A 27,864-nucleotide genomic window follows, 5' to 3' on the forward strand; every position below is an offset into this window, starting at 1 on the left:
AAAACTGCTGACTTTCTATTGTGTATCCGATTAAACATTAAACTGCATGGTGAGATAATGCCAAAGTAACCAGAGCAGTGTATCTCACACACCCTGCTTTTTGTCAGAGCAGAATGCTCTGGGGTGCAGATGGGGTTTGATGTGCTTGTTCTCTGACGTGGGCCAATCGCTCTCAGTACAGAGTTCTGCTTAACTAAACTGCACATGTGAAAGACATGTTAAGGCAAAATGATACAAGGCAGTATAGTCTTCTACCTCCTCTGCTAATTGTATGAGAGTCTTGGACCATAAATCACTGGTTTCAAACAAGAAAACTTTGAACAATGCTTGAGAACCATTTAGAGACTCAAAAACCAGCATTCTGAGTCTTTATTTTGCAAAACTTACTTCTTTATTGCAGATAGCAGGAAATCAGCCACATAGAAACATGTCTGGGAAACCCAAGCTGCACTACTTCGATGGACGAGGCCGAATGGAAATAATACGGTGGCTACTAGCAGCAGCTGGGGTTGAGGTTTGTCCCTGTTTTTTCTACTAAAAGCATGTGACAAATATGTATTTTTGCTGTTCCTTATAAAAAATGCGACTGACCAGCAGTTTCAAGCTCTGCATTTATTGCATTGCTGACCAAGCCAACAATGACCACTAGCTTACCCTAAGCAGCGGGACAAGTTCCCATCTCACTTCCAAGCATCATGTGCCAAGCCTACAGGTAGCACCACAAATTCCTCTCCTCTGTAGCTACTGAAAGAAAAAATTGAAAATCACAGCAGCAGAACCTGGCTTCTTATCTTCCGATCACAGGGGTCTAGCACTTTCCATTCTGAAGACCTTCAGTTAAATCTCAGTGTCCAAAATAGCAAAAAGTCATTATGCCTCCTACAATGTAGTTTAGCCCTGAAGGCACTGTATATTATAAACCACAGAGTGACTGTTTCACCTCTAGCAGTTTCTGCTATTAAACTGGAGAGGGCCTGTGGGGATCTGTGTGTTTTAAGAGCTGTGAGTTTTTGTCATGGTGATGGGCACTAGGCCAGAAAGGTGCAGGGGGCACGTGATGTCTTCTCTCTCTCCCTCCCTTTGCCAGCTTGAGGCTAAGGGCCTACAATACAGTTCTGCTGTTGCAATATGAATTCACCTGTCCTCTCCTTCGCCTGCACCATCTCTTGCCAGTGCTGACAACAGAAATGGCGTGGTCCAGTTTTGCTCAGGAGACAGGGTTTTGTGCCTTTCAGTCATCTCAGCTTTAGCCAGAATCTTACCTGCACAAAAATATGAACCACATGTGAGAGGGAAGAGGAGAGGATGCGACAGAGGCAAAATAAGTTTTTAAAGATGTCACTTCCAAATCTGATTTATTTTTCAAAAAATGAGATTCCTCAAAACACATCTGTGTGTGCCCTCACTGTCTCATGCGAAGCAGAAGCTAAAATATGTAGTGACAACACAACTTTTCCTCTGTATTTCCTGCAGTTTGAAGAATGTTTTATGGAAACAAAGGATGATCTGGCAAAGTTACGGAAAGGTAAGTTTCCTTCACTTTTTAATAATTAGATAATAATAAGAAGAATTAGAATTAGAATTAGAATTAGAATAGTTTGTCTTAGAACACCTAAGAAGTCTCTTAAAAAGAAAATCTAGGCTGCATTGTACATGAGGTATCACAGATGCATACTGCAGTGTGTTAGATGGTATCACCTACCCAGTTGCTTCAGTCTTCCCTAAATCACAGAAGGGCTGAGGTCAGAAGAGACCTCTCGAGATCGTCTGTGCCAACCCCCCCTCTTCAAGCAAGGCCGCCTAGAGCCAGTTGCTGAGGACAGTGTCTAGTTGGGTTTTGAGTATCTCCAAGGACGGAGACTCCACAGCCTCTCTGGGCAACCCGTGCCAGTGCTGAGTCACTCTCACTTCAGTCCTGGCTACAGTCTCACACTAAGTGATATTTGGCTCTTCCAGGAATCTCATGAAATCCGTGAAGCTTCATGCCTTACAGATGTATGTCATTGTATAAAGTTAATATAGTAGCCACAGAGATAAAACTATATGCATTTATATTCACAGTATATGTTGACAAGCCTTTAAATAGTCCAGGTTTCCATAACACTTACTAAAGCATGACAGTAACTGGCTCATTATGGGTCAGATCCGTCAGTCCTTCTCATCTGTAGTAACCTCCGTGAAAATCATCTGTGTTAAGGCTGTGCAGTGCAGGACTTGTCTTTTTAGTGTATGACTGATAAAAGTTTTGCATTTGGGTGCTTCTTCAGATTTGAAGAAACTTCAAGAAGCTGATTGCTATAATGTTAAGTTATTAATATGTCACTAAGAGATGGGTCTTGGCTTAATGGTAAGCTTTTTTCCACACTGTGTTACATCAGTGAGGAAGACTACCACAGATCAAAAATAATACACAGTTACTTTGCCAAACACCCACTAACGGTTCTCCTGCAGTGACTGGATGTCTCCTTGTCTTATGCCCTTTTCCCTAGACGGATCCCTGCTGTTTCAGCAAGTGCCAATGGTGGAGATCGATGGGATGAAGATGGTGCAGACTAGAGCCATCCTCAACTACATAGCAACAAAGTACAACCTCTATGGGAAGGACCTGAAGGAGAGAGCCCTGTACTGTAACCGTTCCACTTTTGTTTGTTAGACTGCAGTTCATACCACCTCTCTGTGTAACACAAGAATATCTCAGCTCACAGTTAGATTCAGGGCGATACGGCAGCTTTTCCTGTAGCACGTGTTGACCGTGACTGTGGGTGGTGTCTACAACAGTAATAACCAGCCAGATTGGGTAGGCAAGTGCGAGGCAGTTCATGAAGATCAAAGCTCAATGCAGCTATCAGAAGAAAGCAGTCAGGAGCGCAGAGGGCAGCTTGTCTTACTGACGCTGCTTTTCATGTTCTCCTGCAGTTGTCAGCAGCAGGCATTTTCAGCACATCAAATTCAGGGAAATGTCGTTGATGGAAACAAAAAACTTCTCTCTCTAATAACCAGGCATAACAGTTACAATTAATAACTGTTTATTAAAGGACAGGGCTCTTAGGGCATGTGGTTTGACCTGACGTATTTTTAAATGCTTCAAGTTAATTAGCACAGGTAAACACATTTCAAGACATTTGTTAGGAATTGTATAGATCCACTGTTTAACTTGGCATGTCTGGTTGGATTTTTAACATAAGTTTGGATGACATGCCAGTTTTGTCCTCAGGTTCAAAAAAACTTAAGAGAGAAGCATCACTCCTAGTGAAAAATGGAAGGGCTACAGTCTTTTAGTTTTTGGTCAGGTGCTTTGCACTTGCCTTTCACCCACCATCCTTCTCCCTCGAAGCTTCTGCGCTCTGGGGAAACTGCTCCAAGCTATGCCAGTAGCTATCATGTCATTCAGACCTACTGTCTTTGACTTGACCAACTGGATCTATTGCTTTCAGAATCGATATGTACGTGGAAGGAATAGCAGATCTGAGTGAGTTACTCGTGCTCTTTCCTTACGAACCAGCAGATAAAAAGGAGCAACTTTTTGCTAATCTTGTGGACAAGGCCACAAACAGATACTTCCCAGTCTTTGAGAAGGTACGTGTCAACAATGTCGTAGCTTAATTAGTATTGTTTTCCTGAAACTCCATCCTGGATCTACACAAACAATTTCTTTTGAGGAAAACAGGGAAGAAAAATTACCCCTGAAAAATAAATGCTATGGTTTTGGTGGGGCTGGGACAAGGATGGAGACAGGACACTACAGAGGGGACAGAAGGCACTACAAATCTGAGAGATATGCAGAGCTGCAAAAACCCAGGACAAATTGAGCTCCCCACATGTCCACGTTTCAGTCTCTTTGTTGTTTCAGACAAAAGACACTAGAGCATCAGCTTTTACATAAAATTTCCTGCTGAAGTGCAGAACCTCCCGTACCCTACATGCTATGTAAAGTGTTGCAGCCCCTTCTGTAACAAAAAAGGACGGATTAGCTGGGTGTCGAGACCACAAGGCACAGGTTACATGCGGAGAGATCCCAATGCAATATTCCCCAAATTGAAGAGGAAACAAGTGAGAAGGAAGGGAGCTGCCCAGAATTTGAAAGAGCCCCAGATACTCTTACTATACCCAGGGCTAAACTTAAGCCTCTTGTAAATTTTGTGGGGACATTTGCAGTGGTGGCTGTGTTCCATAACACTCAGCCCTCAACACAGTAGTGCTGAGCTACAGAAGTGAAGGCAAGAGGGGTACGACTGAGCTGCCGGAGGGAAATGCAGAAGAGAAAGAACTGATAAATTATGCCTAGGATGGCAGTGTGGTCTGATCGTTTGTTTGTGCTACAGATTTTTTAACACATTTCCTTCATTTTAAGCAGTGTATTGTGGAGAAACCTTTTGGCTGCTGCAGCATCCTGTGAAAGTTCTTTCCCTATGCAGGCTAACTAAGAAACACCTGTAGCTCGTTACACTGGGAAAGTTACCTTGAAACAGGTGCTGTAGCATTCAGCCAATCACTCTGGGAGATGGATGGTCAAGTGACCAATAGCCTTGACCCATCTAGAAACCATGTGACTCCTGACTATTTAAGGCAGGGCGTTTACTCCTAAGGGTGAGGTATTTCCTTCTGAGCCTTGGAGGAGTGTGGGCCTTCCTTAGAGTAGAGCCTAAAGCCTTTGTATTAGGACATTGGTCTGCTTGGAGCTGCCTGAAGCCTTCCAGCTGCGACAGTGTATGACCTTTCTTTGAAGATATCCTATTAAGTCAGGTAGAGAAAAGGAAAAATCACATCTGGTTCTGGTTGTGTTTTTAGGTTTTGAAAGACCATGGACAGGACTTTCTGGTTGGCAACCGGCTTACCAGGGCAGATGTGCAATTACTTGAAACCCTTTTAACAGCAGAAGAGTTCAAGCCTGATATACTGGCCAAGTTTCCTCTCTTGCAGGTAATTGAATGGACAGTTCTAATGGACAGTGAATGAAAGCAGGACCACTGATTTAAACTGGCTGAGAAATATGGGAGAGTGGGAGGGTGAGGAAACCAGTGAGAGACAAAATCAAAATCAAATATCCTAAGTGCTGGATAAGCTGGCCTCAAATACTGATGGTTATTGCCGCCTTCTGTCACTATAGGTACAAAAGCATAACAGGAAGCATCATATGGATTCTTCTGCAGGATCAGTCCATAATGTTACTTTCAGAACATGGAGAACATCTAAATGCCTGACAGTTACCATGGTTCTTAAGCTCAGTGCCGTTTTGGTTTTGTTTTGTAGAGTTTTAAAGCAAGAATAAGCAATATCGCCACAATAAAGAAATTCCTGCAACCTGGCAGCCAGAGGAAACCGCCAACATCGGAAGAAGATGTAAAAAGAGTGATGAAAATTTTTGAATGAGCCGCAACCTAAAGCTGGATAAACTCAATTTCATTGTCTTTGTTTGCTGATAGTGGCAAAGTGAAATCAATGAAAATAGTGACCAGGTTTTCGATCTCTTTCTCCTTAGCTACAGGACTGACTTTGGCCTACTGCGCACACTTGCAAAGCAAATCTACGTGAGCACACCAGCACACGAAATAGTTCAGTGAATTAGGGGGCACTAATTAGCTGCACAACACAGGATGCCTTAAATTACTTCAGAGATTACCTGAAATAAAGTCTTACTTGTGACACTGAAACCCAGTTTGTTCAATGACATCTTGCTTCTGCTTGTATATTGAAGGGCTCTCTGGCTCTGTCTTTCTGGCACTTCCAAGAGTTGCTGGAAAATGAAGAGAGCTTAGCCCAAAGAGTGGGTGATGTGCCTGTTGGGGGAAATGCCAGGACAAGCCTGCAGGTTCTGGCTTGATGGGGCTGACATGTTCAGACTCAGCTTTCCTCTGAACTTCACTTGGATTATGCTGCGATCAGAGGTCATACTGCACCTCTGTTTTGTCCCATTTAAACTCTTGTGTTGTAGCTTCACTGATACTTCCATGACTCAAAGGTCTACTGTAGCAGCTAAAAGCACTTTGCAAGCTTGACTGAGAGATGAATGCTTACCACCAACTGTCAAGTTGAAAACTTGTTGTTTGAGGAAGGAGGAGTCAGACTGGTGCAGGTGCTAGTGAGACCTTGAAATGTAGGACTTCATGCTGAGTCACGTCATTTTACATGCAGATCAGTTAAAGAAAAGCTGTACATTGTAATCACTTTGATCGACCTCTACTACTGAGAGCCTAGTGAGAAAGCTGAAAATATAAATACGTATTTTATTTAAACACCAAATCATTTGCATATGTAAATGCAACAACCAGTGCTCTAAAAGCAATTAATGCTCTAGTGCTGGCAGCTTTAAATGGGGCAAACTGAAAAATGGTCCAAACAACCAGAGATCAGGTTAGGAAAGCTAAAGCTCTGGTAGAATTAAATCAAATCTGGCCAGGGACACCAAGGGCAACAAGACTGTTGTGGTTTAGGCTGCTCCGGCACCAAGACTCCACAAAGCTGCCCAATCACCCTCCCCTACCCCCAGAGAAGGGAAGAGAAATAAGGGAGAAAGGGAAAGAGACACGTGAGTTGAGATAGGAGCAATTTAATACTCCTACTAATTTTATATATATATATACATATGCTCAATGATAAATACATACAACTGAGTGAGGCACAGTGTAATTGCTCACTGGCCCTTGACCAAGGCCTGTCCCGTCCCGGACTAACGATCCCAAAACAGATAAGTCCCGACACCGCAATCTTGACGAGTGAGAGGCCAGACAATAGAGTGAGAGAGAGTGAACTATGAGAGTGAGAGCGCCAGAAGAACAAGAGCTCTTCTTTCCGACTGTCCCTCATCCTTATACTGGACATGATGCTGCATGATATGGAATACTAATTGGCCAGTTTGGCCCTCAATCATAAGTCTAAGTACAAATCATAAGGAGAGTCATGAATCATTTATCCCGGCTCTGCTCCCTCCTATCCTGTTGTGCTCCTACACAACAACAAGAACATGGGAGTGAAAAAGTCCTTTGGGCCTCACTGCCAACTGTAAACATCAGTGCACTATTGATGTTCTTCTCAGAAAAACTCTGAGACTAAATCCAAAACTCAGAGCTCTTCTAGCTGCTAAAAAGAAGAGCTAACTCTGTCCCAGCTAAATCAGGACAAAGACAAACTTCTACAGGTATGTCAGTGTTAAATGGAGGACTAGGGAAATTGTGGTCTCTCTCCAGAAGGAAATGGGAGAGCTGATTACCCGCGATATGGAGAACGTTGGGGTACTCAATGACTTTTTTGCCTCTGTCTTCACTAGCAAGAGCTCCAGCGGTACTGCCCAAGTCGCAGAAGGCAAAGGCAGGGACTGGGAGAATGAAGAACCGCCCATTCCACTTCTAGGAGAAGATCAGGTCCGAGAACTTCTAAAAAACCTGAAGGTGCACAAGTCCATGGGACCTGATGAGGTGCATCCGCGGGTCCTGAGGGAACTGGCGGATGAAGTTATTAAGCCACTATCCATCACATTTGAGTTGTGGCAGTCCGGTGAAGTTCTCACTGACTAGAAAAGGGGAAACATAGCTCCCATTTTCAAAAAGGAAAAAAGGAAGACCCAGGGAACTACAGGCCAGTCAGTCTCCCCTGTGTGCCCGGTAAGATCATGGAGCAGATGCTCCTGGAAACTCTGCTAAGGCACATGGGAAAAAAGGAGGTGATCGGTGACAGCCAACATGGCTTCACTAAGAGCAAATCATGCCTGACAAATTTAGTGGTCTTCTACGATGGGGTTACAGCATTGGTGGATCAGGGAAAAGCAACTGCCATCATCTACCTGGACTTGTGCAAAGCATTTGACACTGTCCCACACGACATCCTTGTCTCTAAATTGGAGAGACATGGATTTGATGGATGGACCACTCTGTGGATAAGGAATTGGCTGGATGATTGCACTCAAAGCGTTGCAGTCAATGCTTTGATGTGCAAGTGTGGACCAATGACAAATGGCATTCCTTCGGCGTGGGTATTGGAGTCTGTGCTGTTTAAGATTTTTGTCAGTGACATGGACAGTGGGATCGAGTGCACCTTCAGCAAGTTTGCTGATGACACCGAGCTGTGTGGTGTGGGAAGGGATGCCATCCAGAGGGACCTTGACAGGGCAGAGAGATGGGCCGATGTAAACCTCGTGAAGTTCAACAAGGCCAAGTGCAAGGTCCTGCACGTGGGTCGAGGCAATCCCATGCACAAGTACAGGCTGGTCAGAAAATGGATTGAGAGGTGCCCTGAGGAGAAGGACTTGGGGGTGTTGGTTGATGAGAAGCTCAACGTGACATGTAAATGTGCACTTGCAGTGGCCCAGAAAGCCAACCATATCCTGGGCTGCATCCAAAGAAGTGTGGCCAGCAGGTCGAGGGAGGTGATTCTGCCCTTCTACTCTGCTCTCATGAGAGTCCCACCTGGAATACTCCACCAGTACTTGGGAGTACTGGTGGACGAGAAGCTCAATATGAGCCGGCAATGTGCTCTTGCGGCCCAGAAGGCCAACCGCGTCCTGGGCTGCATCAAGAGGAGTGTGGCCAGCAGGTCGAGGGAGGTGATTCTCCCCCTCTACTCTGCCCTTGTGAGACCTCACTTGGAGTACTGCGTCCAGTTCTGGAGCCCCCAACATAAGAAGGACATGGACCAGTTGGAGAGGGTCCAGAGGAGGGCCACGAAGATGATAAGAGGGCTGGAGCACCTTTCCTATGAGGACAGGCTGAAAGAGTTGGGGCTGTTCAGCCTGGAGAAGAGGAGGCTCCGGGGTGACCTTATAGCGGTCTTCCAGTACCTCAAGGGGGCCTACAGGAAAGATGGGGAGAGGCTGTTCAGGAGGGCCAGTTATGATAGGACAAGGGGTAATGGTTTTAAAATAGAGGGAGGTAGGTTCAGGTTGGATATTAGGAAAAAATTTTTTACTATGAGAGTGGTAGAACACTGGAACAGGTTGCCCAGAGAGGTGGTGGATGCTCCATCCCTGGAGACGTTCAAGGCCAGGTTGGACAAGGCCCTGAGCAATCTGATCTAGTTGGAGATATCCCTGTTCCTTGCAGGGGGGTTGGACTAGATGACCTTTGAAGGTCCCTTCCAGCCCTAACCATTCTATGATTCTATGATTCTATGATTCACCACTGCGGCTCCCCAACATAAGAAGGACATGGAGCTGTTGGAAAGAGTCCACAGGAGGGCCATGAAGATGATCTGAGGGCTGGAGCACCTCTCCAATGAAGATAGGCTGAGACGGTTGGAGTCTTTCAGCCTGGAGAAGAGAAGGTTCCGGGAGATGTTCTAGCAGCCTTCCAGCACTCAAAGGAGGCCTAGAAGAAGGCTGGAGAGGGACTTTTTACAAGGGCGTCTGGTGATAGGACAAGGGGCAATGGCTTTAAACTGAAATAAGGTAGATTTAGATCAGATATAAGGAAGAAATTCTTCAGCATGAGGGTGAGGAAGTACTGGAACAGATTGTCCAGGGAAATTGTGACTGCCCCACCCCCGGAAGTCTTCCAGGCTAGGCTGGGTGGGGCTTTGAGCAACATGGTCTAGTGGAAGGTGTCCCTGCCTATGGCAGGGAGGTTGGAACTAGATGATCTTCAAGGTCCCTTTCAACCTAAACCATTCTATGATTCTATGATTTTATGTTCCCAATGACTGTGACCTCTTGTGAATCTTTTGTACATAGTCAGCGATAGTTAGGAATTTATTTCCTGCAGGTCAGAAGTTATCAAGCAGACCTCATTATTTGCTTAAGCAATGGTAGTTTTTCGTCAGCAGTGAATTGTTTGCGATTGTCTTAGCAGGAGGGGCTACAGACTGATATAATCTGAAGGCAAAGGTACTGGGAGCTTAGAGTGAGTTACACTGTGTACGAGGTAAGCTTTTTGGATTTGGGGCTCGCGTAGGGAATTAGTGTACTTGAAACTAAGTCAGGGAAGGGGTTTTATGGCTTATTTACTTCTATGTACTGTCTTTACTAACATGGTTATGTGCATCAAATGTTAAATGATTAATCAACTGCTTTCTAGGTGTACAGATTTAAGAAAAAGAAATTTAGATCTCAGCAGCATGGAGTGCTTCCTCTTACCCCCTTCTTCCTACTGTAGAGAAGATGAAATGTTATTTTTAAGGGGAATTTGGTTTTATTTTTAGTAATTTGTTTTTGCTGCTGTTAATGCTTCAGCTTTGTTGTTGACATGGTGTTAATAACTGTGAAACAAGTGTAAACTAGGCACTGTCTACATGTTTGCTGCTGATGTGCACGTACTGGTTCTGATTTGGGGAATGACAGTCTGTTTAGAAAACTGTCGTTGCTTTAAATTCCAGCAAAGGGTCGGAGCTGAACCGAGCAGGTATTGCGCTTTGACTCTGTCTGTGGTAAAGGCAAATGTGACCAGAGATAAAATTAAATTCCATGTCTTCAGGTGCTTGCCTAAAGAAATGAGAGGAGGGGGGAGCCTTGTAAATGAGATTGAATGCTTACAATAGGGGAAAAAATCCTTCCTGTCACTTTATAATGCAGCATAAGGGCTGCTGGAGAAAGCACAAAAACTGCTGACTTTCTATTGTGTATCTGATTAAACATTAAACTGCATGGTGAGATAATGCCAAAGTAACCAGAGCAATGTATCTCACACACCCTGCTTTTTGTCAGAGCAGAATGCTCTGGGGTGCAGATGGGGTTTGATGTGCTTGTTCTCTGATGTGGGTCAATCGCTCTCAGTACAGAGTTCTGCTTAACTAAACTGCACATGTAAAAGACATGTAAAGGCAAAATGATACAAGGCAGTATAGTCTTCTACCTCCTCTGCTAATTGTATGAGAGTCTTGGACCATAAATCACTGGTTTCAAACAAGACAACCTTGAACAATGCTTGAGAACCATTTAGAGACTCAAAAAACAGCATTGAGTCTTTATTTTGCAAAACTTACTTCTTTATTGCAGATAGCAGGAAATCAGGCACCCAGAAAAATGTGAGGTGTAAATGTGCACTTGCAGCAGCCCAGAAAGCCTACTGTATCCTGGGCTGCATCCAAAGAAGTGTGGCCAGCAGGGGAAGGGAGGTGATTCTTCCCCTCTACTCTGCTCTTATGAGATCCCACCTACAGTAGTGTGTTCAGCCCTGGGACCCTTAGATTTCATAGATTTCATAAATTTCATAGATTTCATAGATTTCATAGATTTCTAGGTTGGAAAAGACCTTAGAGATCATCGAGTCCAACCGTCCCTAATCCCCATTAAACCATATCCTTAAGTAGATCATCCTCCCTATTCTTAAACACATCCAGGGACGGGGACTCAACCACCTCCCTGGGCAGCCTATTCCAGTGGCTGACAACCCTTTCAGAGAATAAATACTTCCTAACATCCAACCTGAATCTCCCCTGACTAAGCTTATACCCATTTCCTCTTGTTCTATCACCCATCACTAATGTAAAGAGCCCTTCCCCTATCTCCCCACCATTCCTTCTCAAGTATTTGTAGGCTGTAATCAGGTCTCCCCTCAGCCTCCTCTTCTCCAGGCTAAACAGCCCCAACTCCCTCAGCCGCTCCTCCTAAGTTTTATTTTTCAGCCCCTTGACCAGTTTAGCCCCCTTCTTTGGACTCGCTCCAGGAGCTCAATATCTCTCTTAAAGCGAGGGGCCCAAAACTGGACACAGTATTCCAGGTGCGGCCTCACCAGTGCCGAGTACAGGGGCAGGATCACTTCCCTGTTCCTGCTGGTTACACTGTTTTTGATACACGCCAGTATCCCATTGGCCTTTTTGGCCACCTGGGCACACTGCTGGCTCATATCAAGCCGGTAGTCAACCAAGACCCCCAGGTCCTTCTCCGCCAGGCAGCTCTCCAGCCACTCTTCCCCGAGCCTATAGCGATGCTTGGGGTTTTTATACCCCAAGTGAAGGACTCTGCACTTGGCCTTATTAAAGCTCACGCCATTGGCCTCAGCCCAACGATCCAGCCTGCTCAAATCCCTCTGAAGGGCCTCCCTACCCTCGAGCAGATCGACACAGCCTCCCAGCTTGGTGTCGTCCGCAAACTTACTGAGGGTACGTTCAATCCCCTCATCCAGGTCATTGATAAAGATGTTAAACAGAACTGGACCCAGCACTGAGCCCGGGGGAACCCCACTGGTGACCGGCCTCCAGCCGGATTTAGCCCCATTTACCACCACTCTTTGGGCCCGGCCATCCAGCCATTTTTTAACCCAAAGGAGGGTGTACCTATCCAGGCCAGCAGTTACCAGTTTCTCAACCAGAACATTATGAGAAACTGTATCAAGGATACATTAGCATAGGAAGGACATGGATCTGTTGGAGCGAGCCCAGAGGAGGGGCACGAAGATGATCCAAGGGCTGGAGCGCCTCTCCAATGAAGACAAGCTGAGAGAGTTGGCGTTGTTCAGCCTGGAGAAGAGAAGGCTCTGGGGAGACCTTCTAGCAGCCTTCCAGTACTTAAAGGGGGCCTACAAGAAAGCTGGAGAGGGACATTTTACAAGGGCATGTAGTGATAGGACAAGGGGTAACGGCTTTTAACTTAGAGAGGGTAGGCTTAGATTAGAAATAAGGAAGTAATTCTTCAGGATGAGGGTGACGAAGCACTGGAACAGTTTGTCCAGAGAAGTTTCAGCTGCCCCATCCCTGGAAGTGTTCAAGGCCAGGCTGGATGAGGCTTTGAGCAAGGTGGTCTAGTGGAAGGTGTCCCTGCCCATGGCAGGGGGGTTGGAACTACATGATGTTCAAGGTCCCTTCCAGCCTAAACCATTTTATGATTCTGTGGTTTTAACGTTAAGTTTCCAGAGCCAACAGCATATAAATCCCTGTTACAGTTTCACTGTTGTTCATAAAATTGGAATGGTTCTTGAAGGTGCTCCACGTTCTCTATAATGGATGTGTTGTGATTTGACTAACGGTGAAAACAGAACTAGCTAAATGTGGAAGTCAGCAGGCCTGGTGAAATACATGCTGGAATATCTATTGCTGTTACAAGCTCGTACTCACAAAGGCACAGCTGCACGGGGCTCCACCATGATACGTGCTGGTGTCTCTGGGCTGGTGTTCTTGAGAAGCAACTAATTTGACGTAGGGCATTTTCAAGCCTGGTGTTTATAAATGCTGCCACAAACCCAAACCTACTGAAGAGGTTGCATCACTGCTTGGTTTAAAATGTAATTATTCAGGAAAAGCCTACAATTCTGTTTTGGTTGTAAAACTCTGATAAGCTCTAGTATATGACTTAGTAAATGCTTGTTACGCTCTGTCGTGATTTTTTTTTTTTGAGTTGCTGTGTTTTCTCCTGGTAGTGTGTACTTTTTATTCACTAATCCACAGGAATCGTGGTTTCATCAAGCCCAAGTATCCAGCTCTTGATTGCCCTTCTACTTTCACGTTGACCCAACTGTATTTAGCAGTTTGGAGCAGAATATTTTAAATGCTAATTTAAAACATGCATCCTGTAAGATCATCTTCTTGAATTCATCAGGAAACAAGAACCCTGAAATCATGGCAGGAAAGCCTAAGTTGCACTATGTCAAGGCAAGGGGAAGGATGGAGTCAATCCGGTGGCTGTTAGCAGCAGCTGGGGTTGAGGTTTGTATCTTTATTTATCTTTTAATAAGGTGATCAGATTAATCTGGGATTAAAATAAGTATTCTTTGGAAAAGTTTCCTGATTACATCTATGCGTAGAGATGTGCACAACATCCCATGTTGTGATGAATAATATTTAGATTCAGTGATACGCTCTCATATTTATATCATGTGTTCCTTGAGCAACAGTTGTAGGAAAAGGATTTTAACATACAAAGAGAAGGAGGTCTTAAACTGTTGCTACAGACCAGAACTGTGTATCTCTGACTTTTTCTGAATGCTTATTACTTCTCTGAGTCTCATGATAGTTCTCAGCTGAATGACCGTGTGTACCAGGTGAAAAACTTTAGAACATTATCTCCAAGCAAAGTGCTTTTCCTTCTTTGGGTGAGGACATGAGTAGGATAAATGAGCAGAGCTGCCCTGAAGGCAGTGAGGGAGCTATCTAGATTCAGAGCAGGTGAAAGCCATCCTAAGGTATCTTAATTTCTACATGCAATTTTTGTTTCAACATGGTGCTTTGAAACTATTTTCTCAGAAAGTATTTACACTGCATTGGAGTACAGAAGTGTTTTTATTGCTGCTGACTTGTGCATGTTGCTGGCAGAGAAGCTGCAGAGCACATGCACTGAGGAAACAAAGGTCTTGCCCTCATTCCAATGTCCTCGTTTGAAAAAAAAGAAATGTCAGCAGGGGAAAGAGGGAGATAAATGCTGTGTAACAGAGGCATAACTTATTAAAAATTTCTCTGTATTTCACATGGCATCAGCTGCTTTTAAGTGAATGATTTGATGTCTGGTAATTGTTGGTGCAGGCAAGTATTCTGGCCTTTATAATGAAGGAAGCTGTTTTGGAGGTGTAAATGTTTTTTTTTTACTGTGAAATTGGGGACACTATGGATCTGGCTTATTTTCTGGAGCAGAGATGAAGAATAGGAGTAGGGAGACAACACAGTCATGAGAAGTGTAGACAATAGTGTGGAGAGGTGGAGTCTAACTTCCAGACTCCTTTCCACTTCTCCATTGCCTTTGCAGTGACGCAGTGTTGTTTTCTATCTTTGCTTTTCAGTTTGAGGAAGAATTCATAGAAAAAAAGGAAGACCTAGAAAAATTACAAAATGGTGAGTCTGTAAACTGTACCCTAAACATAAACTCACACCAATATAACAAAAGGACCACAGGTGAGATATTTTTTTTTTTGTAAGACCTCCAATATGATGTGACCCGTAAAGAGAAGATTTGAGAGGCCTGCTTGCTTGTGGATGCTGCGTTCATCCCTCAGAATTGGAAATGTCTTGGTGTGTTACCATGTGTCTCTCTGAGATTCAGTGTAGTACTGCAGCAGTGTGAGTAGTTTGCTTCCTTTTCTTCCCTAGATGGATCCCTGCTGTTTCAGCAAGTGCCAATGGTGGAGATCGACGGGATGAAGATGGTGCAGACTAGAGCCATCCTCAACTACATAGCAGCAAAGTACAACCTCTATGGAAAAGACCTGAAAGAGAGAGCCTGGTACGGTAACAGCGCATACTGTCCTTACTGATACTCTTCCATGATTTTTAATATTTATGAGAAAAATATTGCTTTGAAATATCTGCATGTAAAGGTGCATATACATTTGCCAGTGCTTTGTCTCCTCAGATCCAGGGATTGGGTGAATGGACTTTTTAATTGATAAGTGATTGTTAATTGTCAACATAGTGAGAATGTTATGACCACCTTAAGGCTCATTTGATTTCACAGAGACTACAGGTGCATTAAGTTCTTGGGCAATTGCAGGACCTTAATACATAATAAAGGCTAAGTATGCCTTTTTTTTTTTTCCCTCTTTAAACTAGAAAACAGCTGCCTGCAAAAAAATGAAGTGTCTTTAAGTGTTCTAATTTCCTTTCTTCAGAATCTTCATAGATGCTTTAAAAAAGACATGTTCAGTGGTGTAATGCTACTGAAAGTTAACCCAATATTTTCCTAATGCTGCTTTACTATATAAGCTGTGGATACTTTCCATTGTCATAATTAAAGGGCTAATGCCAAAGCAAAAGCCCTTTCTTTAAAAAAAAAACAAATAGTGCAGAAGTTCAGTTAAGTCCCTAACCTAACTGAGTACCACTTACTGTAAAGAGTTTAATCTGTGATAATGGAGGGGCAACTCCAGAGATTGCAGGGATCATTATTATGGACTGGCATGTCTGAATTGGCAAATAGCAGCCGTTTGTTGCCAGGATCCTTTCATGATTAAGCCTCAAACTACCTTTTTTCTCTAGCCTGGCTGGCATCTGTGGTCTTTTCTCCAACAGCACAGATGAATAGGTTATCAATGGAAATGCCTGTGAACTCCACTTTAAATACCTTAGTTGCAGACTCTTATTTGTACCTTGCTTGTTGCAGACACTGTGAGCCTGTCATAAAGTCTGTGTTTTGAAATAAATTGAGCTGGAATCAAAGTGGAAGAACAAGAAAACAAACTAGTGTCTTCTGTTGCATTCGCTAAGAAGCATTTTACTCAGTGATCACTTCAGCATTGTATTTCAGGACAATAACCAAAAGGCTATGTTCAAATGATAAATGTGAAATACAAATGCTTGTTTCAGGATTGATATGTATGTGGAGGGAACAACAGACCTGATGCTAATGGCCATGCCTCTCCCTTTTCAACCAGCTGACACAAGAGAAAAGAATCTTGCCTTAATCATTGAACGAGTTTCAAGCAGGTACTTTCCTGTTTATGAAAAGGTAAGTGACAAATCATCAGTAGTCTACAAAGGCAGTAAAGTGGGGTATAGGTTCACCCCCACTCCACTCTTCTGGCCCTACACACCTGCTTTCCATAAGGCAAGCAACAGAATTGTAACTCTGGAGGAAAGTCTTGAAATCTTTGTTCACTTATGGTAAATACACAGCTAAACGTTTCCATGATTTTTAACATAGTTAATTTTGTTAGGATGATTCATAGTTTTCCTTCTGTACCAGCTGTTTAAGTTGTTCATTGACTCAGTTTAGCTGGGTTTGCTGTCCATGTGTTACACAATCCTGACAGAAAACATCCCTAGCTATGAGTGTTTGCTTTAAACACTCAGCAACCAGATAGGGTGGCAAAAGGTGCCATAAAGCACTGCAGACAATCTGGTTCAGATGCTCCCTTTGGGAGTTTCCATGTGGCTTTGATAGACAAGCTGTGGTGGACCTTGTTAGAGCAGTATGGGAAGTGACTACGTGAAGGTACCAGCCTTGCCTCTGTCAGAGGTTACTGCGTCTACTAGAGACAAATTGGCAGATGGGACTGGGGAAGGAATCCGTTTCCAAAGGTGCGGACTGATGTTTTAGTGCACGTTTGTTAGCTGTTTAAGTGTAGCGTTAGAGTAGCTTGGGCGCAGACACGTCTCCTCCTCCTGCTTCTGCTACAGGGGTGATAGTCTTCAGGAAGAAGGAAACAGCTGTGAAGCTGTGCTGCACCGTTTGCCACAACTTGTCTGTTACAGCTGTTAGTAGCTTTTGTGGGCTGTGATTCTTCCATCAGCCGTTTGCCATGAAAGAATCCTTCCATACAGGAGGACGGGTGGAAAGGCTGTGTTCCTTCATTCCTGATCTCTTTCTAACTATAAGGAGCAATCTGAAATTTTGCCAAAACATCTGGGAACTCACTTGATCACTTGACTTTTTTCTTTTTTTTTTTTTTTTAAATCCAAGTACACTACAGGTAAACTGTCCTGACTGCCTCTTACAGTTACTTTGGTCCTGTTTCTTTTCTATGGCTGAAGTCTTTCTTGTGGGACTGGACTTGCATCAGCTACCTGGTGCACTAGGTTGGAGTGAGTCATAGGTCCACACACACTGAAACATCAGTTCTGATTTTTTTGTTGTGAGAATACCTGTCACTTTCTAACTTTATAGATCCTTGCATGGATTTGCTCTGCTGTGTATTTTTGTAGAAATCTGTGATGCAACATCTAAATAAAATCGTTACCTCCTACATGACTTTTTTTATTAATTGATATCTTGTAGGCCTTAAAAGACCATGGCCATGATTATCTTGTTGGCAACAAATTAAGCTGGGCAGACATCCATCTGCTGGAAGCCATTTTACTGGTTGAAGAACTGAAGCCTGATATACTGTCTGCGTTTCCTCTGCTACAGGTTAGTAATCATGGAATGGTTTGGGTTGGAAGGGACCTCAGGGATCATCAGGGCTCACCTTCCCCAGCTCTGCTTTTCCCAGCTGTTCCCCGCTCATGGGAATTCACTCACTGACTCTGCCAGTTTGGTCCTGTAACTACTGCTTTTGTTCATGTGTCTTCAAACACAGCAATGAGCATCAGGAGGGGAAGGCTGCAGCCTGTTGTGCCTGCAGTTCCTATCCTTTTGTTACTGCTGGCAACGTTATATTTTGAAGAAATATTTTTTTAAAATGGAAAATGCTGAGTGCTGTGTTGCCTAGAAGGAGCTACTGCCTTTCTCTGTGTAATAAGTATATCTGAGAAGTAAAAATGCAAGTCACCTGATTTTTAAGCTATAAAGGTTGAATTACAATTTCCTGACCCTCATTGGCTTTACTGCTGCTTCTTCCAGGCTTTTAAAGGAAGAATAAGCAACATTCCAACAATCAAAAAATTCTTGCAGCCTGGCAGCCAGAGGAAGCCACCAACAGATGAGAAGGTTGTTGCCTTGGTGAAGAAATTATTCAATATATAATCACATGGCTGCTGAAGGTAACACAACTGTAGTCTTTTACCAGAGCTGTGCCTTGTAAGTGTAAACTGCATAGATGTGTTCTGTGGTTTGCATCATATATCCAATGACGTGGTAATCATTGAAACAGAATACACTGTTAAGTTGGAATAAAAAGCTGATTTGGAGCTGTTGATTTCAGAAAGGGGTATTTTATGGAACAATTACGTGAAATAAAATATGCTGATACTTGGTGTTTGTTTAACATCTTTGTCAGTGACATGGACAGTGGATTGACTGCAGCCTCAGCAAGATTGCTGATGCCACCAAGCTGTGTGGTGTGGTTGACATGCTGGAGGGAAGGGATGCCATCCAGAGGGACCTTGACAGTCTGGAGAAGTGGCCTTGTGAGAACCTCATGAAATTCAACAAGGCCTACAAGAACACTGGAGAGGGACATTTTACAAGGGCCTGTAGTGATAGGACAGGGGCCAATGGCTTTAAACTGAAAGAGGGGCGATTTAGATTAGATATAAGGAAGAAATTCTTCAGGATGAGCGTGGTGGAACAGGTTGCCCAGGGCAATTGTGGCTGCCCCAGCCCTGGAAGTGTTCCAGGCCAGGGTAGATGAGGCTTTGAGCAACCTGGTGTAGTGGATGGAGGGGGTCCTGCCCATGGCAGAGGGTTGGAACTAGATGATCTTTGAGGTCCCTTCCAACCCTAACCATTCTATGATTGTAGGATGTTATGTTCTCAATGACCGTGACCTCTTGTGAATCTTTTGTACATGATCAGCAATAGTTAGAGACTTGTCCGGGCTGCCGTGTCCCTCTGAGGTGCATCCGCGGCACCGCACCGGCCTCGCAGCCATCCCAGTGGAAGAAGTCTCTTCCGAGGCCTTCAGGGCACGGCCGCGGTGGCTTCTCCCTCAGCTCCGCCGTGAGCCTTAGGGACGCGGTGCCCCAGTGCGCTGGGGCTGCCGCAGCCGAGCCCCAGGCAGCGGGGGCGGGCAGTGCAGCAGCAGCCGCGACCGCTGAGGGGCGGAGCAGCGGGCCGAGGTCGGGCCGGGTAGCGAGGGCGGTCTGCGCGGAGCTGGTGGGACGGGGCGTCTGTGCCGGTGCGGCCTGCGCGGAGCGTAGCGGCGGCGGGCTGGGGGCGGTGGGGGGCCGGAGGTCCCGCGGGGCGAAGGGAGGATGAGGGCGGGGGCGGGGGGCGGTAGCCCCGGGCTGGCGGAGGCAGCGGGCCCGGCGTGAAGTTTTGCTGCGAAGTACGGCCTGTGGCGGCGGCCAGCGGTGGCAGCTGCTCCCCGGGCTGACCGCCCGCCCCGGAGTACGGCGTTGCTCGGCGGAGCCGCAGGAGCGCGTTTCCCGCCGTGGCGGGGTGTGGAGCGAGGGAGAGCAGGGCAAGGCTGCCCGCCGGCTCCGCGGGCCGCCTGCCCGGGGGGACGGATCCCGCTCGGGGGCTGGGGGCGGCCAGCCGGGGCCTTTGGCGGGAAGGCGAAAGGCGAGGTGCGTACCGGGCCGGCCGTTACTTGGGGAGCGGGATAGAGCGGCCCGCGGCGCCGCTCGGGGGTGTCTGCTCGGGGGTTACCCCCCCGCCATCGCCCTGCTCGAACCTGCTGCAGGGACCCATGCTGGGCACGGTGGGTGTGCGCAGAGGGAGTTTTGTCTGGCTCTGGGTAGGATCAGCCGGGAACCTGAAGAGGAATTGCTGTTTGGTCTTGGAGTTGTAAAATCTCTCGGGGTATTTTGCCTTTTGCCTCGTTCAAATACTACTAATAATATATGAATGTATTTAAATGTATGTACAGTGATAATAATATGTACAAACGAGTGATGCATAGTGTAATTGCTCACTAGCCCTTGACCAAGGCCTGTCTCGTCCTGAATTAACGATCCCGAAACAATCCGGGACGAGCAAGAGGCCAGAGAGAGAGAGCGCACTCCGACAGTGACAGCTCTGGAAGACCAAAGGCCATTCTTTCTGGCTGACCCTCCTTTTATACTGGGCATGACGCTGCATGATATGGAATAGTTCGTTGCCAGGTTTGGCCCTCAATACTGAGTCTAAATAGAAATCATAAAGACAGTTGTGGACCCTTTGTCCTGGCTCTGCTCCCCCACAGCCTGTTGTGCTCCCACACATTGGCAAGAACACGGCAGCTGAAAAGTCCTTGGGGCCTCAGTGTCAACTGTAAACATCAGTGCACTATCGACATTCTTCTCAGAACAAGTCTCAGATTAAAACCAAAACTCAGAGCTCTTCTAGCTGTTAAAAAGAACTCTGTCCCAGCTGAAACCAGCACATGTAGAGAAGATGAAGTGTTATTTACAAGGAGAATATGGGGATTTTTAGTCATTTAGTCTGTCTGTTTAGAAACTGTCGTTGCTTTAAATTCCAGCAAAGGGTTGGAATTGAACCAAGCAGGTATTGCGCTTTGACTCTGTCTGTGGTAAAGGCAAATCTAATGTGACCAGAGATAAAATTAAATTCCATGTCTTCAGGTGCTTGCCTAAAGAAATGAGAGGAGGGGGGAGCCTTGTAAATGAGATCGAATGCTTACAATAGGGGAAAAAATCCTTCCTGTCACTTTATAATGCAGCATAAGGGCTGCTGGAGAAAGCACAAAAATGCTGACTTTCTATTGTGTATCCGATTAAACAGTAAACTGCATGGTGAGATAATGCCAAAGTAACCAGAGCAGTGTATCTCACACACCCTGCTTTTTGTCAGAGCAGAATGCTCTGGGGTGCAGATGGGGTTTGATGTGCTTGTTCTCTGACGTGGGCCAATCGCTCTCAGTACAGAGTTCTGCTTAACTAAACTGCACATGTGAAAGACATGTTAAGGCAAAATGATACAAGGCAGTATAGTCTTCTACCTCCTCTGCTAATTGTATGAGAGTCTTGGACCATAAATCACTGGTTTCAAACAAGACAACCTTGAACAATGCTTGAGAACCATTTAGAGACTCAAAACCCAGCATTCTGAGTCTTTATTTTGCAAAACTTACTTCTTTATTGCAGATAGCAGGAAATCAGCCACATAGAAACATGTCTGGGAAACCCAAGCTGCACTACTTCAATGGACGAGGCCGAATGGAAGTAATACGGTGGCTACTAGCAGCAGCTGGGGTTGAGGTTTGTCCCTATTTTTTCTACTAAGAGCATGTGACAAATATGTATTTTTGCTGTTCCTTATTAAAAATGTGATTTACCAGCAGTTTCAAGCTCTGCATTTAGTGCATTGCTGACCAAGCCAACAATGACCACTAGCTTACCCTAAGCAGCGGGACAAGTTCCATCTCACTTCCAAGCATCATGTGCCAAGCCTACAGGTAGCACCACAAATTCCTCTCCTCTGTAGCTACTGAAAGAAAAAATTGAAAATCACAGCAGCAGAACCTGGCTTCTTATCTTCCGATCACAGGGGTCTAGCACTTTTCATTCTGAAGACCTTCAGTTAAATCTCAGTGTCCAAAATAGCAAAAAGTCATTATGCCTCCTACAATGTAGCTTAGCCCTGAAGGCACTGTATATTATAAACCACAGAGTGACTGTTTTACCTCTAGCAGTTTCTGCTATTAAACTGGAGAGGGCCTGTGGGGATCTGTGTGTTTTAAGAGCTGTGAGTTTTTGTCATGGTGATGGGTGTCGCTTCCGTGCCGGGGATGGAGAGAAGAACGACACAGAATGCAGGTGCAGGAGAAAATGCCAACGCCAACAGCAGGAGCAGCAGCAGCAGTATCAGCAGCGGCAGCAGCAGTATCAGCCGTTTATTAATTACAAATCCGTATATATATATATATATATAATATGGTTCACAAGGATGGCCAAGGCAATTGGTCGCTTGACCATCCACCTCCCAGAGTGATTGGCTAAATGCTACGACACCCATTTCAAAACAACTTTCCCAGTGTACCATAAACAGGACTGCATAACAAGCTACAGGTGCAAGATAAAGTCTTAGTTTACAAAAACCTCAAACTGTTTCTCAGCTAGCCTGCATGGGAAAAAGAACTTTCACAGGACGCTGCAGTAGCTGGAAAATTTCTGCTTCTAGCCTTTTTGTATCCACAGATGGGCACTAGGCCAGAAAGGTGCAGGGGGCACGTGATGTCTTCTCTCTCTCCCTCCCTTTGCCAGCTTGAGGCAAAGGGCCTACAATACAGTTCTGCTGTTGCAGTATGAATTCACCTGTCCTCTCCTTCGCCTGCACCATCTCTTGCCAGCACTGACAACAGAAATGGTGTGGTCCAGTTTTGCTCAGGAGACAGGGTTTTGTGCCTTTCAGTCATCTCAGCTTTAGCCAGAATCTTACCTGCACAAAAATATGAACCACATGTGAGAGGGAAGAGGAGAGGATGCGACAGAGGCAAAATAAGTTTTTAACGATGTCACTTCCAAATCTGATTTATTTTTCAAAAAATGAGATTCCTCAAAACACATCTGTGTGTGCCCTCACTGTCTCATGTGAAGCAGAAGCTAAAATATGTAGTGACAACACAACTTTTCCTCTGTATTTCCTGCAGTTTGAAGAATCTTTTCTGGAATCAAAGGATGATCTGACAAAGTTACGGAAGGGTAAGTTTCCTTCACTTTTAAATAATTAGATAATAATAATAAGAATTAGAATTAGAATAGTTTGTCTTAGAACATCTAAGAAGTCTCTTAAAAAGAAAATCTAGGCTGCATTGTACATGAGGTATCACAGATGCATACTGCAGTGTGTTAGATGGTATCACCTACCCAGTTGCTTCAGTCTTCCCTAAATCACAGAAGGGCTGAGGTCAGAAGAGACCTCTCGAGATCGTCTGTGCCAACCCCCCCCTCTTCAAGCAAGGCCGCCTAGTGCCAGTTGCTGAGGACAGTGTCTAGTTGGGTTCTGAGTATCTCCAAGGACGGAGACTCCACAGCCTCTCTGGGCAACCCGTGCCAGTGCTGAGTCACTCTCACAGTAGAAAAGCCTTTCCTTCACTTCAGATGATTGACTCTCCCGTGTTTCAGTTTGTGCCCATTGCCTCCTGTCCTACGACAATACAGGTTTTTCTCATCAGATCATCTTGAAATTCATTAGCATTTTAGGTTGCCTACAAAGTAGTTGTTCTATAATCCGCATGAAAAGAGAGTTCCAGAATCCTGAGTTCAACCTGTGCCTCTGATGCATTCCTGTTTCCCAAGGCAACTACTCACTTTTTATCTTTAGCTTCCATCTTTGTGGACATGACGTTCACATTTCCTCCAAACCAAATTACATGTCTGTGCTCTTCCAGTTCACCTGGCTTTTCAAAGAAGTCTCAGCAAGGGTTAGCCTTTGTAGCCCTGCTCTCCTTTAGGAACGATGACTTGATCCTCCTGCCTGCTCTCAAAAAGTGTTTTGAGACATAGGCATAAATGAAAATGTGCCCTTAATAGCAGGCAGTTTCTGTGCCTGTCTAACAGGAGATACAAAGACGGACATTGCTGATCAGTTATTTGAGTCAAGGAATAGGATTCCATAAAGAAAATACTCTGATTCCTTTCTCTCATCAGTTCCTGGAGGTGTTTTGACTTCTTCCTTGCTAGAGTAAGGCTTCCGCAGACTAGTAAGGGTTTTACCTGGCTACAGTCTCACACCAAGTGATATTTGGCTCTTCCAGGAATCTCATGAAATCCGTGAAGCTTCATGCCTTACAGATGTATGTCATTGTATAAAGTCAATATAGTAGCCACAGAGATAAAACTATATGCATTTATATTCACAGTATATGTTGACAAGCCTTTAAATAGTCCAGGTTTCCATAACACTTACTAAAGCATGACAGAAACTGGCTCATTATGGGTCAGATCCGTCAGTCCTTCTCATCTGTAGTAACCTCCGTGAAAATCATCTGTGTTAAGGCTGTGCAGTGCAGGACTTGTCTTTTTAGTGTATGACTGATAAAAGTTTTGCATTTGGGTGCTTCTTCAGATTTGAAGAAACTTCAAGAAGCTGATTGCTATAATGTTAAGTTATTAATATGTCACTAAGAGATGGGTCTTGGCTTAATGGTAAGCTTTTTTCCCACACTGTGTTACATCAGTGAGGAAGACTACCACAGATCAAAAATAATGCACATAGTTACTTTGCCAATCACCCACTAATGGTTCTCCTGCAGTGACTGGATGTCTCCTTGTCTTGTGCCCTTTTCCCTAGACGGATCCCTGCTGTTTCAGCAAGTGCCAATGGTGGAGATCGATGGGATGAAGATGGTGCAGACTAGAGCCATCCTCAACTACATAGCAGCAAAGTACAACCTCTATGGGAAGGACCTGAAGGAGAGAGCCCTGTACTGTAACCGTTCCACTTTTGTTTGTTAGACTGCAGTTCATACCACCTCTCTGTGTAACACAAGAATATCTCAGCTCACAGTTAGATTCAGGGCGATACGGCAGCTTTTCCTGTAGCACGTGTTGACCGTGACTGTGGGTGGTGTCTACAACAGTAATAACCAGCCAGATTGAGTAGGCAGGTGCGAGGCAGTTCATGAAGATCAAAGCTCAATGCAGCTATCAGAAGAAAGCAGTCAGGAGCGCAGAGGGCAGCTTGTCTTACTGACGCTGCTTTTCATGTTCTCCTGCAGTTGTCAGCAGCAGGCATTTTCAGCACATCAAATTCAGGGAAATGTCGTTGATGGAAACAAAAAACTTCTCTCTCTAATAACCAGGCATAACAGTTACAATTAATAACTGTTTATTAAAGGACAGGGCTCTTAGGGCATGTGGTTTGACCTGACGTATTTTTAAATGCTTCAAGTTAATTAGCACAGGTAAACACATTTCAAGACATTTGTTAGGAATTGTATAGATCCACTGCTTAACTTGGCATGTCTGGTTGGATTTTTAACATAAGTTTGGATGACATGCCAGTTTTGTCCTCAGGTTCAAAAAAACTTAAGAGAGAAGCATCACTCCTAGTGAAAAATGGAAGGGCTACAGTCTTTTAGTTTTTGGTCAGGTGCTTTGCACTTGCCTTTCACCCACCATCCTTCTCCCTCGAAGCTTCTGCGCTCTGGGGAAACTGCTCCAAGCTATGCCAGTAGCTCTCATGTCATTCAGACCTACTGTGTTTGACTTGACCAACTGGATCTATTGCTTTCAGAATCGATATGTACGTGGAAGGAATAGCAGATCTGAGTGAGTTACTCATGCTCTATCCTTACGAACCAGCAGATAAAAAGGAGCAACTTTTTGCTAATCTTGTGGACAAGGCCACAAACAGATACTTCCCAGTCTTTGAGAAGGTACGTGGCAACAATGTCGTAGCTTAATTAGTATTGTTTTCCTGAAACTCCATCCTGGATCTACACAAACAATTTCTTTTGAGGAAAACAGAGAAGAAAAATTACCCCTTAAAAATAAATGCTATGGTTTTGGTGGGGCTGGGACAAGGATGGAGACAGGACACTACAGAGGGGACAGAAGGCACTACAAATCTGAGAGATATGCAGAGCTGCAAAAACCCAGGACAAATTGAGCTCCCCACATGTCCACGTTTCAGTCTCTTTGTTGTTTCAGACAAAAGACACTAGAGCATCAGCTTTTACATAAAGTTTCCTGCTGAAGTGCAGAACCTCCCGTACCCTACATGCTATGTAAAGTATTGCAGCCCCTTCTATAACAAAAAAGGACGGATTAGCTGGGTGTCGAGACCATGAGGCACAGGTTACATGTGGAGAGATCCCAATGCAATATTCCCCAAATTGAAGAGGAAACAGATGAGAAAGAAGGGAGCTGCCCATAATTTGAAAGAGCCCCAGATACTCTTACTATACCCAGGGCTAAACTTAAGCCTCTTGTAAATTTTGTGGGGACATTTGCAGTGGTGGCTGTGTTCCATAACGCTCAGCCCTCAACACAGTAGTGCTGAGCTACAGAAGTGAAGGCAAGAGGGGTACGACTGAGCTGCCGGAGGGAAATGCAGAAGAGAAAGAACTCATAAATTATGCCTAGGATGGCAGTGTGGTCTGATCGTTTGTTTGTGCTACAGATTTTTTAACACATTTCCTTCATTTTAAGCAGTGTATGACCTTTCTTTGAAGATATCCTATTAAGTCAGGTAGAGAAAAGGAAAAATCACATCTGGTTCTGGTTGTGTTTTTAGGTTTTGAAAGACCACGGACAGGACTTTCTGGTTGGCAACCGGCTTACCAGGGCAGATGTGCAATTACTTGAAACCCTTTTAACAGCAGAAGAGTTCAAGCCTGATATACTGGCCAAGTTTCCTCTCTTGCAGGTAATTGAATGGACAGTTCTAATGGACAGTGAATGAAAGCAGGACCACTGATTTAAACTGGCTGAGAAATATGGGAGAGTGGGAGGGTGAGGAAACCAGTGAGAGACAAAATCAAAATCAAATATCCTAAGTGCTGGATAAGCTGGCCTCAAATACTGATGGTTATTGCCGCCTTCTGTCACTATAGGTACAAAAGCATAACAGGAAGCATCATATGGATTCTTCTGCAGGATCAGTCCATAATGTTACTTTCAGAACATGGAGAACATCTAAATGCCTGACAGTTACCATGGTTCTTAAGCTCAGTGCCGTTTTGGTTTTGTTTTGTAGAGTTTTAAAGCAAGAATAAGCAATATCGCCACAATAAAGAAATTCCTGCAACCTGGCAGCCAGAGGAAACCGCCAACACCGGAAGAAGATGTAGAAAGAGTGCTGAAAATTTTTGAATGAGCAGTAACCTAAAGCTGGATAAACTCAATCTCATTGTCTTTGTTTGCTGATAGTGGCAAAGTGAAATCGATGAAGATAGTGACCAGGTTTTCGATCTCTCTCTCCTTAGCTACAGGACTGACTTTGGCCTACTGCGCACACTTGCAAAGCAAATCTACGTGAGCACACCAGCACACAAAATAGTTCAGTGAATTAGGGGGCACTAATTAGCTGCACAACACAGGATGCCTTAAATTACTTCAGAGATTACCTGAAATAAAGTCTTACTTGTGACACTGAAACCCAGTTTGTTCAATGACATCTTGCTTCTGCTTGTATACTGAAGGGCTCTCTGGCTCTGTCTTTCTGGCACGTGCAAGAGTTGCTGGAAAATGAAGAGAGCTTAGCCCAAAGAGTGGGTGATGTGCCTGTTGGGGGAAATGCCAGGACAAGCCTGCAGGTTCTGGCCTGATGGGTCTGACATGTTCAGACTCAGCTTTCCTCTGAACTTCACTTGGATTATGCTGCGATCAGAGGTCGTACTGCACCTCTGTTTTGTCCTATTTAAACTCTTGTGTTGTAGCTTCACTGATACTTCCATGACTCAAAGGTCTACTGTAGCAGCTAAAAGCACTTTGCAAGCTCGATTGAGAGATGAATGCTTACCACCAACTGTCAAGTTGAAAACTTGTTGTTTGAGGAAGGAGGAGTCAGACTGGTGCAGGTGCTAGTGAGACCTTGAAATGTAGGACTTCATGCTGAGTCACGTCATTTTACATGCAGATCAGTTAAAGAAAAGCTGTACATTGTAATCACTTTGATCGACCTCTACTACTGAGAGCCTAGTGAGAAAGCTGAAAATATAAATATGTACTTTATTTAAACACCAAATCATTTGCATATGTAAATGCAACAACAAGTGCTCTAAAAGCAATTAATGCTCTAGTGCTGGCAGCTTT

At 44.6% G+C, this 27,864-nt stretch overlaps 3 protein-coding genes across 3 annotated transcripts; all 3 read left to right on the forward strand.

The window, feature by feature from the left end:
- The first annotated feature begins 427 nt into the window (after positions 1-427).
- On the forward strand, positions 428-5,370 carry LOC147529178 (glutathione S-transferase-like). Its single transcript, XM_086608328.1, has 6 exons — positions 428-514; positions 1,474-1,525; positions 2,490-2,622; positions 3,435-3,576; positions 4,789-4,920; positions 5,251-5,370. Exons 1-6 carry the CDS (start codon positions 428-430, stop codon positions 5,368-5,370), a joined length of 666 nt encoding a protein of 221 aa, XP_086464454.1.
- An 8,106-nt stretch (positions 5,371-13,476) lies between these two features.
- LOC147529179 (glutathione S-transferase-like) lies at positions 13,477-18,247 on the forward strand. Its single transcript, XM_086608329.1, has 6 exons — positions 13,477-13,563; positions 14,631-14,682; positions 14,938-15,070; positions 16,150-16,291; positions 17,561-17,692; positions 18,125-18,247. Exons 1-6 carry the CDS (start codon positions 13,477-13,479, stop codon positions 18,245-18,247), a joined length of 669 nt encoding a protein of 222 aa, XP_086464455.1.
- A 3,029-nt stretch (positions 18,248-21,276) lies between these two features.
- Positions 21,277-26,926, forward strand: LOC147529180 (glutathione S-transferase-like). The gene is made up of 6 exons (XM_086608330.1): positions 21,277-21,363; positions 22,755-22,806; positions 24,398-24,530; positions 25,343-25,484; positions 26,345-26,476; positions 26,807-26,926. Exons 1-6 carry the CDS (start codon positions 21,277-21,279, stop codon positions 26,924-26,926), a joined length of 666 nt encoding a protein of 221 aa, XP_086464456.1.
- Positions 26,927-27,864: the final 938 nt, after the last annotated feature.

This window comes from Tauraco erythrolophus, chromosome 2, assembly GCF_009769465.1.
Source record: "Tauraco erythrolophus isolate bTauEry1 chromosome 2, bTauEry1.pri, whole genome shotgun sequence".
NCBI classification, from domain to species: Eukaryota; Metazoa; Chordata; class Aves; order Musophagiformes; family Musophagidae; genus Tauraco; species Tauraco erythrolophus.

Coding starts and splice junctions, on each gene's coding strand:
- LOC147529178 (XM_086608328.1), top strand. CDS start 428: ATGTCTGGGAAACCCAAGCTGCACTACTTCGATGGACGAGGCCGAATG. Junction 515..1,473: donor TAGCAGCAGCTGGGGTTGAG/GTTTGTCCCTGT, acceptor TATTTCCTGCAG/TTTGAAGAATGTTTTATGGA. Junction 3,577..4,788: donor ACTTCCCAGTCTTTGAGAAG/GTACGTGTCAAC, acceptor TTGTGTTTTTAG/GTTTTGAAAGACCATGGACA.
- LOC147529179 (XM_086608329.1), top strand. CDS start 13,477: ATGGCAGGAAAGCCTAAGTTGCACTATGTCAAGGCAAGGGGAAGGATG. Junction 13,564..14,630: donor TAGCAGCAGCTGGGGTTGAG/GTTTGTATCTTT, acceptor TTTGCTTTTCAG/TTTGAGGAAGAATTCATAGA. Junction 15,071..16,149: donor GACCTGAAAGAGAGAGCCTG/GTACGGTAACAG, acceptor TGCTTGTTTCAG/GATTGATATGTATGTGGAGG.
- LOC147529180 (XM_086608330.1), top strand. CDS start 21,277: ATGTCTGGGAAACCCAAGCTGCACTACTTCAATGGACGAGGCCGAATG. Junction 24,531..25,342: donor GACCTGAAGGAGAGAGCCCT/GTACTGTAACCG, acceptor TATTGCTTTCAG/AATCGATATGTACGTGGAAG. Junction 26,477..26,806: donor CCAAGTTTCCTCTCTTGCAG/GTAATTGAATGG, acceptor TTTGTTTTGTAG/AGTTTTAAAGCAAGAATAAG.